The sequence below is a fragment of the Neomonachus schauinslandi genome, chromosome 5 (genome assembly GCF_002201575.2).
Source record: "Neomonachus schauinslandi chromosome 5, ASM220157v2, whole genome shotgun sequence".
NCBI lineage: Eukaryota > Metazoa > Chordata > Mammalia > Carnivora > Phocidae > Neomonachus > Neomonachus schauinslandi.
This window is the reverse complement of record NC_058407.1, coordinates 114,449,822-114,463,758: the sequence shown is the minus strand read 5'-3', so window position 1 is coordinate 114,463,758 and position 13,937 is coordinate 114,449,822. Positions and strand designations below refer to the sequence as shown.

Below are 13,937 nucleotides of genomic sequence, written 5' to 3'. Positions count from 1 at the left end.
AGGGAAGGGAACAAAGGACTTGATCCTCAGAAAGTGAAATCAAACTTCAGCCTGAAGTGGACTGCCATCAAAGATGATGGCTCAGAAGAGTGTGAATAACAACCATTATTAATACGAAGGTCTAGTTGAAGGCAGGTGCTGAAAACCCTGCCTGATTTCAAAGCGGGAGGCCTGTCTGAGCACTGAAACTTGCCACCGGTGGATTTTTGGCATTAGGAATAAAAGTGGACTGCGTTAGCCAGGAGGAGCAAAACGTTGGCACCAACTGAAACATTCACACCATTGCTTTGCTGGATTTGCCAGGCCAAGGGTGAGGAGCGTCATGTATCTTACAAGGGTCGTTCATTTGGGGACCAGGCTATAGAAGCAAGAACAGTTAAAAGTGATTTCTCTCCCTCCCTTCTGTTCCCTTCCCTTTCCTTTCTTTTGCTCCTTTAATTGACTTCAGGACCTTGGATTTAGCATAATCCTTTGTTTGATACACTTTCACCATTGGTCAATACATGATCTGATTTTTAAATTTAATTATTTTAGATAAGCCCTCGTGTTCTTCCACCTAGCACCCTATCCCCTTCTCATACCTTACACTACCCAAAGAACTCATCTCTCTGAATCCTGTGTTCATAATGTCCTTGCTTTCATTTCATATGTTTGAGCACATCACAGTTTATTCACCTGTTCTGTTGATGAGCATTTAGGCTTTTCAAGGTTTTTGCTTTTTAAACAGTAATGTTATTAACGTTCTTGTGCGTATCACAGGGCATACATGTGCAAGAATTTCTTTTGTGTATATATCAAGAGTGGAGGTGCTAGATCATAGAGTAGGTGAATGTTTGACTTTACAAGGTGCTGCTAAATTATTTTCCAAAAACAATGTTACAAATTTACATCTCCAACAGCACTGCATAAGAGATCTTGTGAATTCACATTTCTTCCATCCTCTTCACATCCAGTGCCAATAACTTGGCTTTATTGGACTTTTTAATTTTTGCCAATCATACAGATTTAACTTGTATCTCATTGTGTTTTGATTTGCATTTCCATACTCACTAATGGGATTCATATGTTTACTGGCCATATATGTTTCTTTTGCTTTGAACTTTCTGATTATGTCTTCTGCTCATTTTTCAATTGGGATAAAAGTACTTTTCTATGAATAAATAGGAACAGTGATTTTTCTAAAAAATAAAAAATTCTTTTAAATCTAAATTTAGGATTCTACTATCAAATGGAGTTGGCACAAATGGTTTTCTATGTTAACATTCCTACATTAAGAAAATCTACATCAAAAACTAATGATGTAATGTATGGTGATTAACATAACATAATAAAATTTAAAAAATTAAAAAAGAAAAAAAAATCTTATTTGAAAAAAAAAGAAAATCTTACTTGCATCTAACACAGGGTATTAATGGGCAACATTCTGACCTTCAGATAGTTATAATTCTGAACTCAACAGTTTTTGACCATTTTGACCATTATCATTCTGCTTTCCCTGTCCACTTCCAGTCCAGAACACCAAACTCTCTTATTTTGATTACTGCAATAGCTTCCTACCTAGTCTCTATGCTTCTGCTCATGCCCTCCTCCTTTAGTCTGTATAGCAGTCCCCATGATTTTGTCACTCCTGTCAAATCCTCCCATGACTTCCCATTGCCCTTGCAATAAAACCAAAACTCATTGCCATAGCCCCCAAAACACTGTGTGATTTGATCATTGCCTTCTTTTTCCCTCCCTCTTTCTTTAGTCTCTATCTGCACAGTCATTTTGCTGTTTCTGGGCAGACCATATTTGATCCTCTTTTAGGGCTTTTGTGATCATTATTTTCTGCTGGGAAAGTTGTTCTCCTGAGTCTTCCCATGTATCACTCTTTCCCATCATTCACCTTTCTACTCAACACCACTTAATCAGATGCTTTCCCTGACTGACAATCTCTCTGTATCTTCTTATCTTACTTTATTTTTCCTTATAATACTTATTACATCTGAAAATTACATTATATTATTTTTAATTTGTTTATTGTTGGTCTCCTCTGTGGAATGTAGGCACCATGATGGCAGAGACTTCACTTGTTTACTGCAGTGTCACTTTTTTTCTAGAATGGTGTCTGGTACATAGTGCCCCCCCTTCCCCAATACCCAATAGGTATTTTTTGATGTTAAATAAAATAAAATCATAAATAATTTAGATGAGGAAGCTACCCCAAACTTTTTCAATTGTCCAGATAAATGTTCAGAAATAACATTAAATCAGCAAGTGTAGATCATATAATACAAAATGGGTTCATACGAACTAAGATGATACTAGATAGACTCAAAGGATGATTCTAGAAAAGCAAGTGAATTATGGAGAATACCTAGAGTTGGTAGTTCTTTTTTATTTTTTTAAACAAACATTACTGAAGGACATTTTACGTATCACTCACTTAAGTGCACAATGCAATGATTTCAAGTAATGTACTGAGTGATACAGCTATTACCACCAGTTTTAGAGCATTTTCATCCCCCTGGTAAGATCCCTCCCTCATGCCAATTTACAGTTGGTTTTTGCTCCCATTTCCAGGCCCAGGCAACCAATAATCTACGTTTTGTCTCTATAAATCTCTTTTCTGGACATTTCATATAAACACAATATCTGGTCTCTTGTGTCTAGCTGCTTTCACTTAGTGTGATGTTTTGAGCTTTATGCATGACATAGCAAGTGTCAGTGGTTTGTTCATTTTTATGGCTGAAGAGTATTCTATTATATGGTCGTACCACAGTGTGTCTATCCATTCACCAGTTGATGTACCTTTAGGTCATTTCTAAATTTTGGCTATTAGGAATAATGCTGTTGTGAACATTCACGTGCATGTGTCTGTGTGGACATACGCTTTCATGTCTTTTGGGTAAGCAGCTACGAGTAAAATTGCTGGGTCATATGGTAGTTTATATTGAACTTTTTTGAGACACTGCTAATCTGTTTTCCAATGTGACTATGCCACTTTTCATTCCCACCAGCAATGTAGGAAGCCTCCTGTTTTTTCACATCCTCACCAACAGTTGTTATTGTGTGTCTTATTTGTTATAGTCCTTCTAGTGGGTATGAAATGGTACCTCGTGGTTTAAATTTTCATCTCTCTAAAAACTAATGGTGTTGAGCATCTTTTCATGCACTCATTAGCCATTTATATATTTTCTAGGAGAAATGTCTATTCAGAGATTGGTAGTATTGAAAGACTTTAAGGGAAACACATATTTATAGAAGTTTTCTCAATAAACAGAGTTAGCTTTTACAAAGGCAGGAATAGGACTGGAATGTGCAAATTACTTATAAAGGAAGAGTGTAAACAGCATAGCTTTTTCACGTTGGAAGGACTCCAAAAGGTAGTGGAGGGCTGGTGGGTTGGGGGAGAAAAATTTAGTAAATGGTCCTGAATGCCAGGTTGAGTAATGCAGTACAAGAGGAATGGTAGCAAAAAAGGACAGGATTTTGATGCCTAAAACAAATATTTGCTTTGAATATATATGCACTAATTTTCCTGTTTGTGACAAGTTAACAATCTCAGTTATTTGAGTCTATCAGTGATCTCAGTCTCCGTAGGAAAGAAATAGATCCCAGTGACCATTTGTTTTGTCTGTCTACGCAGGTGGAATGCAAATATAACTAATTTTTGTTACATGGATATAGTTTCTACCAAAGATCACAAATTATTCTTCAAGGAAGGAGATTCTCTCCAGTTCTTGGTTAATCCATCTCAATTAAAAATAACCTCAACACTCAGAAAGGCTTTCTTGTTATTTTCTTCTTTCTTGAATTTTAACTAAATTTTAACTTTTTTCTGTAGAATATCTGATTTGAGATATAAAAACAATCAGTTGAAACAGCTCCTTTTCATCACATTTGGTACTCATGATACAGCAGATTCTTGAAAATTGTTTCTCTTTTTAGCCTTCTGTTCTCTAGTCTGCTTTTTACTATGCAATATATAAGAACTCATTTCTGCAGAGTGCTCATGAAGAACCCATTTCTCCCGAGACACTGTGATACGTGATGGCCATGTATACTTGAAGTCAGCCCCATTACCGAAGAACATTTATTGACACAGTGGACAAAAGAAGCTGAAAGCTTCTTGTGCCAAAATTTCTCTGAAATTCTTCCGTGTCTGAATAGTGAATTGTTGGTAAAGACCAGGCAAAATTTTCCTTGAAACTGTTTATTCCAAAGAATACATCAAAATGACAAATAGAAACAATTTATATATTCCACAAGATTCAGACTTCTGCATCACACCACCTACTACATCTGCAAAACTGTTTTGTACCTGGACTCATGCTTAGGTTTGTAATTTTCTTAGCCTGAAGGTATTTCCATCAGAATATCTGTAGTGATTTTCTTCTTTCACTACATTTTGTTGGAATATCTTTCTGTGTTATGTCTCCTTATTTTATTTTTTCCATACAATCCAGGTATCTGAAATTTCAACAATATCAACATTACTGGATTAATTTCTCCCAACTTTTTTAAAATAGGAAAACTTTAACAAGTGACTTAATATTATTATAACCTTGTTTGTTTCATTAGATTTTTTTATTTGAGTGTAGTTGATGCACAATGTTACATTAGTTTCAGGTGTACAACATAATGATTCGACTTCTTTATACATTATGCTATATGCTCACCACAAGTGTAGCTACCGTCTGTCACCATACCATGCTATTATAATATCATTGATTATATTCCTCATGCTGTGTCTTTCATTCCCGTGACTTATTCATTCCAGAACTGGGAACCTCTATCTCCCACTCCTCTTCATTCATTTTGCCCACATCCCCAACCACTTCCCTCTGGCAACCATCAGCTTGTTCTCTGTGTTTACAGGTATGATTCTGCTTTTTGATAAACTTGTTCTTTGTAAGTTTGTTTGGGTTTACAAGTTTCTGCTTTTCTTCAGTGAGGAATTGCCATTAATTAGTGTCTCTTATGTGTATACAACATGCATTGCAGACATGGTCCTGGGTACTTGAAGTTCCCAACTTTCAAAAGCTGCTGTGTTAAGATGGAGAGCCAAGTCCTAAACTGGTCATAAAGTAAATCTTTGTTATGCCCAAGGTAATGTGCTGATGAAAACACCATCATAAACTATAATAACACACACATACATGTGGCATGAGGAGCTTCCCTCCAAGAAGGGAAGCAGATAAAATTGAGCAAAGAAAATAATCCATTTCCCATCTCTTTCTATCCACAAAGCTCCTTTTCCAGTAAATTTTGTTCCAAATTCTTGGGTTGTTCTTATTTCTTAATGAGAAAGGGAGCCAATCTTTCTACTAAATAGAGTTGGGCTTTCAGTAATTTGGTGTGCTTATCTTTGTAAATGCTGTATTAGTCCTTTCCAGCATTACTGGATGTTAGGTCAGGGACATGTAAAGCCATTAAAGGAAATAACTTGCCTTAGCACACTCAGGATTTTCCTACCTAAATGCCATTTCCGGTGTTCTCTTCCCTTGTGGTCAGAAAGTTCTTCAGGTGTCTTTAGGTTTACAGAACCATTTTGTGTGCGTGGAGGCGTGGAAGATTAGGGGAAACTAGCAGTTTGGGTCAAAGCCTGAGTGATTTTGTAGATGATACTGTTTAGCAGTACTTAAAAAAGATGCACTTTATTGGGAAGGAAAAAACAGCCCAAGTCATGACTTTATAGTGAAAAGCAGAGGAGATGACTCTCAAAAGAACAAGAGTGTTTTTAGAAGTGATGCTGACAGGGAGTAAGAGTTTTAAGGGTAAACTGGAGGCAGATGAGAAAAAACTGCAAAGTAAAAAACATAAACATTCTAAGCTGGGTAAACTTTCTAAGCTGGAAATAGAGAACGAGAAAGTTTTTTTTTTTTTCCCCTGAGCAGATTTCAGACATCTTTTCTTCCACTGATGTTGACTTTCTTCTTTTTCCATGTGAAACACATGGAAGAGTGTAAGCATGTAGAGGTGATGGATTATACTGATGAAAAGTACAGCACAGAGCAGTGGTTCTCAAAGAGTGGCTCCTGGACCAGCAGTATCAGCATCACCTGGGAACTTGTTAGGAATGCAAATTCTCAGGCCCTACTCCAGACCTACTGAATTAGCAATTCTGTGGGGTTTGGCCACTGATTTGTGCTTTGACAAAAGCTCTCCAGGTGAATCTAATGTGTATTAGTGTTGGAGAACCACTGGTACAGTGATTAAAAGTATGATATCTGGAGCCAGATGGCTGCATTTCTTAGGGCAATTATTTTGTTTGTTTGTTTGTTTTTGTTGTTATTTGTTTGTTTCCCATCTGTAAAACGGAAACAGTACCAAACTCAGTGTGGTAATGAAGACTAAAAGAGCTAAGCTGTGTCAAACCCTTAGTAAATGCCTGGCTACTGTAAGTGCTATATAAATGTTTAGATGATAATGATGATGATGTTAATATTATTAAAAATAATATTCTTTATAGGTGTTATTTTCATTGTTGTTCGTAGGCTACCTTTCACAATTTATAACAAGGCTTTGTGTTTACCAGGAGATCTTTCCTAATGTCTTAGAGTTATTTTCCATGGCTCAAGGCAGTATTTCTCAGCATGTGCTCTGTGGACCATTTGCAACAAAATCACCTGTGGTGCTTATTAAAATGCAGATTCTCAAGTTCTACTCAGACCCACAGTGATATTCAGAATTCTCTAGTGATACTTCTACACCCAGAAATTTCAAAACTACTGCTCTTGGAGAAAAAAGACTATGATCTTCATTTTGCAAATGGGCACATGAGGCACAGGGTAGCATATGCTTAGGGAAATCCAGAATCTCTGTAAGACCAGGAATAAGAACTGGATTTCTGAATTTGTGTTATATCGACAGACTGTGCTGTCCTTTTATAGTTTTATTTGCTTTATCAGGAATCTGATTGGGGTTGTGCCACTTTGTTTACTGAGATTCATCATTATTTAATCTAAAAATAACATTTACCTTGTAAATCTAGAACGATGAGTTCTTGGAAAATATTCCTGGACCATTATCTGTTACTCAGCTGCAATCGTTCCAGTTGTGGATATATCTTACACATCACTCTTATGGTACAGATAAAGCAAAAGGGTTCGGAGAGGTTGAGGAAATTGTCAAAAGTCACGTGACTGGATGATGGCACAGCGAAGCGTAGATTTTGGTCTCCCAACTGCCTATTCAGTGTCCTTTCACTATATCCCACTCTCCTAATCCTTGCTGATTTAAATGATTTAAAGCAGCACTTAAATTTTTTAAATAACTCTACCCATACTGCTCACATAAAATCTGGTCTCAGCAGTTTTTGACCTCCTTTAATTTCTTTTTCTTAAAGATATGCAAACATCACACACACACACACACACACACACACAAAAGATATGCAGACATCACATCTTTTTTATTGATAAATCAGTCATATGACAACTAATAACTCATGACTCCATTGCATATTGCTTTTTCATCAGTGCACATTTCATCATTCTCAGGCAATTAGATTGACTTCTCAGGCTGTGATGAAAAAGCTTTGGGACTTTTTGCAGAGGGCTGACAGGTCTTGTATGCATTGTTCTATTATGGTCAAGCTCCTACATGGTATCAACATGTATTTGGACAACTTCATTCTTAATTTTGAGGCCACACAGGGGTATTTATCTATATGTACAAATTACATTCACTTAATTGGTGTGGTGGTGGGGTTGGGGGTGGGTGCTATTCATTCCAGAATCATTTGACTGTTTTATGAAATGATTTTCTTTTTGTCTCAATTGTTTGTACTTGTTATATTACATAGGAACTTCAGGTTATTGAAGTTATTTTATTCCAGCCCTCTTTCCTGTCAAAAATGGAATATTTGTAGTCTTAGTGTACTCATATATTACTCCCTCTAACTGAGGTAAGTTTCTTTCCATTTTACCTTTAGCTAGTTCACTACGATCTACCACCTAGCTAACTGCTCCTCATTCTTGAAGTCTCAGCTCATTTGTTACCTTTTCATAGAAGTCTTTCTTTTCTTTATTTCTTTATATAAGAAGGTCCCTGCCCCCATACCCTGCAGGTTTTATCACTTTACAGTGTTTATTTCTTCATGGCACTTACCACTATATGTAATTTCTTAGTTTGTTTGTTTTTTTATTATCCCTCTCTCTACACACTTGATTGTAAGGTCCATGTGTCTATTGTGCAGACAATAGCAAGCCTAATGACTAATAAATAGTAGAAGCTCAATCAACACATGTTGAGTGAATGATGTCTTTGTGAGTTGGTGTGGAATTTTGTAATTTGTTTAGAGATGTATGAATATGTGTTAAATCTTTGTCTCTTATAAAAATCTCTTTTGGATTATTTCCTTCATTGATGGACACTGACATTGACAAAGGGTTGTCTACTACTCAGTTACCTTGATTTCAAACCTATTAAATGGACCAGGCCTCCTAAAGCATTTGGACCATGGTACCTTATCTTGTGTGTACCTAGGCTTTCTAGAACATTCAAGACCACAATGTACTATCTTCTTGAGCTCGTATTCTGTGGTAGCCTCTGGTCGCAAGTGGTTATTTTTTTTTTTAAGATTTTATTTATTTATTTGAGAGAGCGAGAATGAGAGAGAGAGAGAGAGAGAGAGAGAGCACATGAGAGGGGGAAGGTCAGAGGGAGAAGCAGACTCCCTGCTGAGCAGGGAGCCTGACATGGGACCCGATCCCGGGACTCCAGGATCATGACCTGAGCTGAAGGCAGTCGCTTAACTGACTGAGCCACCCAGGCACCCCTGGTCGCAAGTGGTTATTGAGCACTGGAAATGTGACTAGTGTGAAATGCCATGTGTTGTGGGTGTAAAATATACACTGGATTTTGAATATTTAGTATAAAAATGTAAAATACCTCACTAATGATTGTTATATTATTTACTTATTGAAATATTATTTTGGACATATTGGGCTAATTAAAATATATTATTAAAATTAATTTTACTTTTTCTTTTACTTTTTAAATGTGCTACTGGAACATTTAAGATTATATATATGAATCACATTTGTGGCTCACATTATATTTCTATTTTGGGCAGTGCTGTTCTAGACCCAACTAGTCTACCTCAGTTATTGGCAGTATAGACTGAAGGTGAACCACTGAAGGAAATGCTAAAATTGCAAAAGCCTCTCATAGTGTGCTCTTTTCTTGATAGATGTTAGCTAGGGGAGGTCTGGCACCTCTGGAGAGTGGCTTAGGTACCATTCAGTACTCCTTCAGTGTTAAGTCATAAAGGCCAGATAAAATTTGTGTCCTAAGACACAGAAACTTTAAATGTCTTGCCAGTGATCATAAATCTTGTTTAGAAGAATGTTGGTACAAGAACCCAAATCTTTTAATTATGCTCATTTAATTACTTATAGAGGGACCTACTAATAAAATTATATCCTCTTTTTTTAAATGCCATACTGGACAATTTTAAAGAACTGTTAATAAATTGTGTATGTTTTCTAAGAATATCAATTAATGAGGAAATTACATTTCAGTCCTTAGCTGGTTATACAGATTGAAAATCATATTGTATACTCTGATAAATTAAACAAATGGAAACTCCTTCTGTTATTACCGCCATATATGCTATAGTAGAGCATTAAACTGGGATGACATTTATTTAGCAAAGGAGTACACACTGCAAAGCAAAATTCAAACAAAAAGCCGGATATGAACATTAAATCTACTTTTAAATAAGTATAAATCTAGTAACCATTCTTTGCATAAGTATAAAAATTCACTTGAAGACCATATGCTGTAGTTTGGAAAACTCATTACTATGTTTCATTCCAAAAGCCCTTGCCACTGGCATATCAGGCAGACTTTTCTTCTTAGGTAAGGATATGAATTTTTAAATAATTAGCTTAATCATCACGATCTTCTGGTTCATTCATTAATTTAGCAAATATTTAGTGAGAACCTACTATGTACCAGGCAGTTCTGTTTGTTCTAGGTGCTCAAGATACTAAAGTGACCAATACAAACAACCATTTCCTCTTTGGAACTTACATTTCAGTGCTCAGGTATTTTCTCAACAGGGAGAATGGAATGAAATGATTAAGTAAATCTAAGCAGTGCTATCTCAAAATGCCACCAGTGACATTTTTGTTGGTTGGGAACTGAAATGAATTTGGGATTCTTTGTATCTTTCTTGGGGAATTTGAAAACAAAGGTGCCTATGGAAAGTGGAGATGCATAAAACACTACATATCCAGTAGTAATTAGTATTTTCAGAATATCAGAAGACCTCCTTAAAATTTCAAGTAAAACAATTAGACTCTGTTAAAGGATTTCCCAATAATGGGGGGGGGGGACTTGGAATATTACTCAGCTTATTATTATTATACATATTATTCTGTATCTCTTCTTTCTTCTGCTGGGATATCCCAACCTATAGGTAACTGGATATCTTAGTTCTTACACCCATTAATTCTAGAAACTCCCAGTCAGAATGACTTCCCTCCTCACTCAGCACAGACTCACTCATTCTCATTCTCTCACATCTGAGTCCTACCCTTAGTACATGTCTCTCCCTTCACATATTCACTTCCATACACTTTCACAGGTTCCCTCCCAACCTGGCCCCCTTTCAGGCAGAGGTTCCTTAAATATAACATTTTTTTTTCTTGAAGCTCAGCCGGTAGATGTCTCCATTACTCCCTCATAACTAAGACCTCGGCAAGTTGGTTTTAATCATTTCTTTAACCTACAATAAGGAGGAGGATTTGATGATTTGCCCCAAATGAGCAGATGCTCGGGAGGACACGTCTCCATCCTACGTCCCTCCCCTTCGATTTAAGTCAGAAATGAAAACTCCTTTCTCCCTCTTTTCCAGGCAAAAGAAAAGGCTGATTTAACTAAGCATGCAAGACGCCAACACCCTCCTCTTCAGTACGTCCAAGTTTCCTTCTCTCTGAGCCACAAACGCGCTGCTTCTCCCTTCACTCCCGCCCACCCCTCCCCCACCCCCTCAGGTTTCCGAGTCGTCAGGGAACGCGAGTGGGTGAAAGAACTCCGCGGTGCTGCATCCCGAGCCACCGCCTCCTCCTGCGCCTCCTCAGTGCCGCCTCGGGTTCAGCACTGGACAGCTCCCGCCCCAGCCCAACAAATGGCAGTCGGCTGATTGACAGAGGAGCCGACCAAACAGAGAACAAGACGGCTTGGGGCCGCCCCTCAAGGGTTTGGTTGCGGCCAAGCTGCCTCTTTAAACCGGCTTTCCTCCAGAGCAGGGGGAGACAGGAGTGTGGCTTGTGGCCAGACCTGAGGGCTCCAATTAACCAGTTGCCTGGTCCTATAAACTCCAGAGAGACAAACGTCTTAAAAGAAATCTTCGCTCTCCTGGACTCAGTCCTGCGCTCGCGGTGCGGATCTGTGTGCGCGCACTCCGCGCCTCCGGGCGAAGCGAACGAGGAGGAGCCAGTGCCGGGAGGCGGGAACGACCTGCCACGGGTGAGATGATGGAGCCGCGTCTTTGGCGGCCGCGGCGGCAGCAGCAGCAGCAGCTCTTGAACACACCTCAATGAGAGCGACGGTGGAAGCTGCTGAGCAGAAAGACGTAAGCAGGCTAACTATAGCCGCCGGGAGCGAGAGGGGATGTGACCTGTTCGGCTGAAGGCTGTGAGGTGCGTAATCCCGAGCCGACCCATTATGGAACGGGTGCAGCCGGCGTTGCCACAGGTGATTTGATTTCCTGTGACGGTAGCTTAACCAGCCGGACCGATTCCGAAACACTCTTATTTTAAAGTCCTTTTCGACTGGGTGCCGTCTGGAGAAGGGAGCCGACTCCTAGTGAAAGTCTTACTGTTGATAAACTGACGACCAAATTTTTAAAAAGTGTCTCCCGTTACCTCCTTTCGTCTCTGCGAAGCAGATGGGAGCCATGGCTTATCCCTTACTCTTCTGCCTCCTGCTCGCTCATCTGGGATTGGGAACTGTTAGCACCAGCCGCGACCCTCCGGGACGGCTGGATTCCCCTCGAGAGAGAACCCTGAGGCTGAAGCAGCACGCCCAGCAGCCGGCTCAAGCCTCTGCCTCGGACCCCTCGGCTCCCTGGAGCCGCTCCACCGACGGCACCATCTTGGCGCAGAAACTCGCCGAGGAGGTGCCCATGGACGTGGCCTCTTACCTCTACACCGGGGACTCCCACCAGCTGAAGCGAGCCAACTGCTCCGGCCGCTACGAGTTGGCGGGCCTGCCGGGGAAGTCGTCAGCCCTAGCCAGCTCCCATCCCTCCTTGCACGGGGCGCTGGACACGCTGACACACGCCACTAACTTCCTCAACATGATGCTGCAGAGCAATAAGTCGAGGGAGCAGAACTTGCAGGACGACCTGGAGTGGTACCAGGCACTGGTGCGGAGTCTCCTGGAGGGCGAGCCCAGCATTTCCCGGGCAGCCATCACCTTCAGCACCGAGTCGCTGTCCGCGCCGGCCCCGCAGGTTTTCCTCCAGGCCACCCGCGAAGAGAGCCGCATCCTGCTCCAGGACCTGTCCTCCTCGGCACACCACCTGGCCAACGCCACGCTGGAGACCGAGTGGTTCCACGGCCTACGGCGCAAGTGGAGGACCCACTTACACCGCCGCGGCTCCAATCAGGGGCCCCGGAGCCTGGGCCATAGCTGGCGGCGCAGGGACGGGCTTGGCGGGGACAAGAGCCACGTCAAGTGGTCTCCGCCTTATCTGGAGTGCGAGAACGGGAGTTACAAGCCTGGGTGGCTGGTCACTCTGTCCGCTGCTTTCTACGGGTTGCAGCCTAACCTGGTCCCGGAATTCAGGTAGGGAGTGGAAAAAAGGCTAAAGCAAAGCCTTCCTTCTGGTTTCACCTCCGGGAAGGAACACTTGGCTGTGACACTTAATGCCTCCCACCCTCAAAGCAGAGACCCAGGCTGAGGGACACCTTTCGCCGGCGCCTGTACTTAGGGACAAGAAGCGCCCTACCTTTGTCAGCTCAGTGAAAGCTTCTCTCAGATCAGCTTCCCTGCAAGGGGCAAGGGACTGGGGAGCATTTGGCAGAGTTGAAATATCTGATGCCCTACGCTTCTTTTAAACCCTCAGGAGATCAGGGAGGGGAGTTCCCAGTCTGGGGGTGATTCGAGGGAAGCTGGAGAGCTTGGGTGTGCCCGCCAGGCATGGAGTGGCCAGCACTGGATGAGAGAAAAGGGAGCAAGAAGAAGACAGAGTTCCTCGTTTCTGCCACTTAGGGATACCCTCTGCCTGCTTTCTATGTGTGTAGTTCGGGGCACCAGTCTGCTGTTAGTCACCAGAGGGGGTATGATTAACACAGTACATCCCCTCTGCAGTTCTATCCCCTCATCAGTGAGTCAGTCTCAGCAGTATAGCTGTTTCCAGGATCCAGACTTTGCAGTTTGGTCAGTGTGCTCCTCCTCCTTCCCATCTCCCTCTTCCCCCCAGTCTCCTTTCCTTCCCCTCTTCCTCCTGTTCTCTGTGTCAGGCATACCTGAGGGTTCTCCAGTCCTTCACCTACTCACACACTTTATAAATGAACCTGATTGAGTTATCTTAGGAAGGACGGCATTAGTTCTGACTGAATTCACTCGGGGAGCTTGTTGGAAATTTAATCACAGTTCTTCTGTATTTCTTGTCTAAAAGTATAGCATTTGTGGGGAGATGAAGAATTTGCAAATTAGCTGGGGCAACTTCTGTCCTGGGAAATGCCTGACCTTTTTGGTGAGGAATGTCTAAGAAATAGCACTTTAGAATGGATGTGAGGAAGGAACGCAAAGGGAAGAGTAGAAACTCCAAAGACAGCCTGGGAGAGGGCCACAGATTGACCGGGATCCTCCTCAGTTTCCATGATGGGAGGCTCTGGCAAGAAGGTCTTGGTGGTTGAGGTTGCTTCTGTACTTTTTGGGAACTTAGACAAAAGTGAGAAACCTGAGGGTGTGTGTGTGCACCTTAATGCTCT

The 13,937-nt window shown here is 41.0% G+C and overlaps 1 protein-coding gene across 1 annotated transcript in view; it reads left to right on the top strand.

Annotated features, from left to right (window-relative positions):
• The first annotated feature begins 11,884 nt into the window (after nt 1-11,884).
• The window catches only part of GPR158 (G protein-coupled receptor 158), a 452,410-nt gene continuing 450,357 nt past the window's right edge, over nt 11,885-13,937 (top strand). Inside the window, 1 exon segment of the mRNA XM_021687154.1 lies at nt 11,885-12,786. Within this exon segment, the coding sequence (XP_021542829.1) occupies nt 11,885-12,786 (902 nt within the window).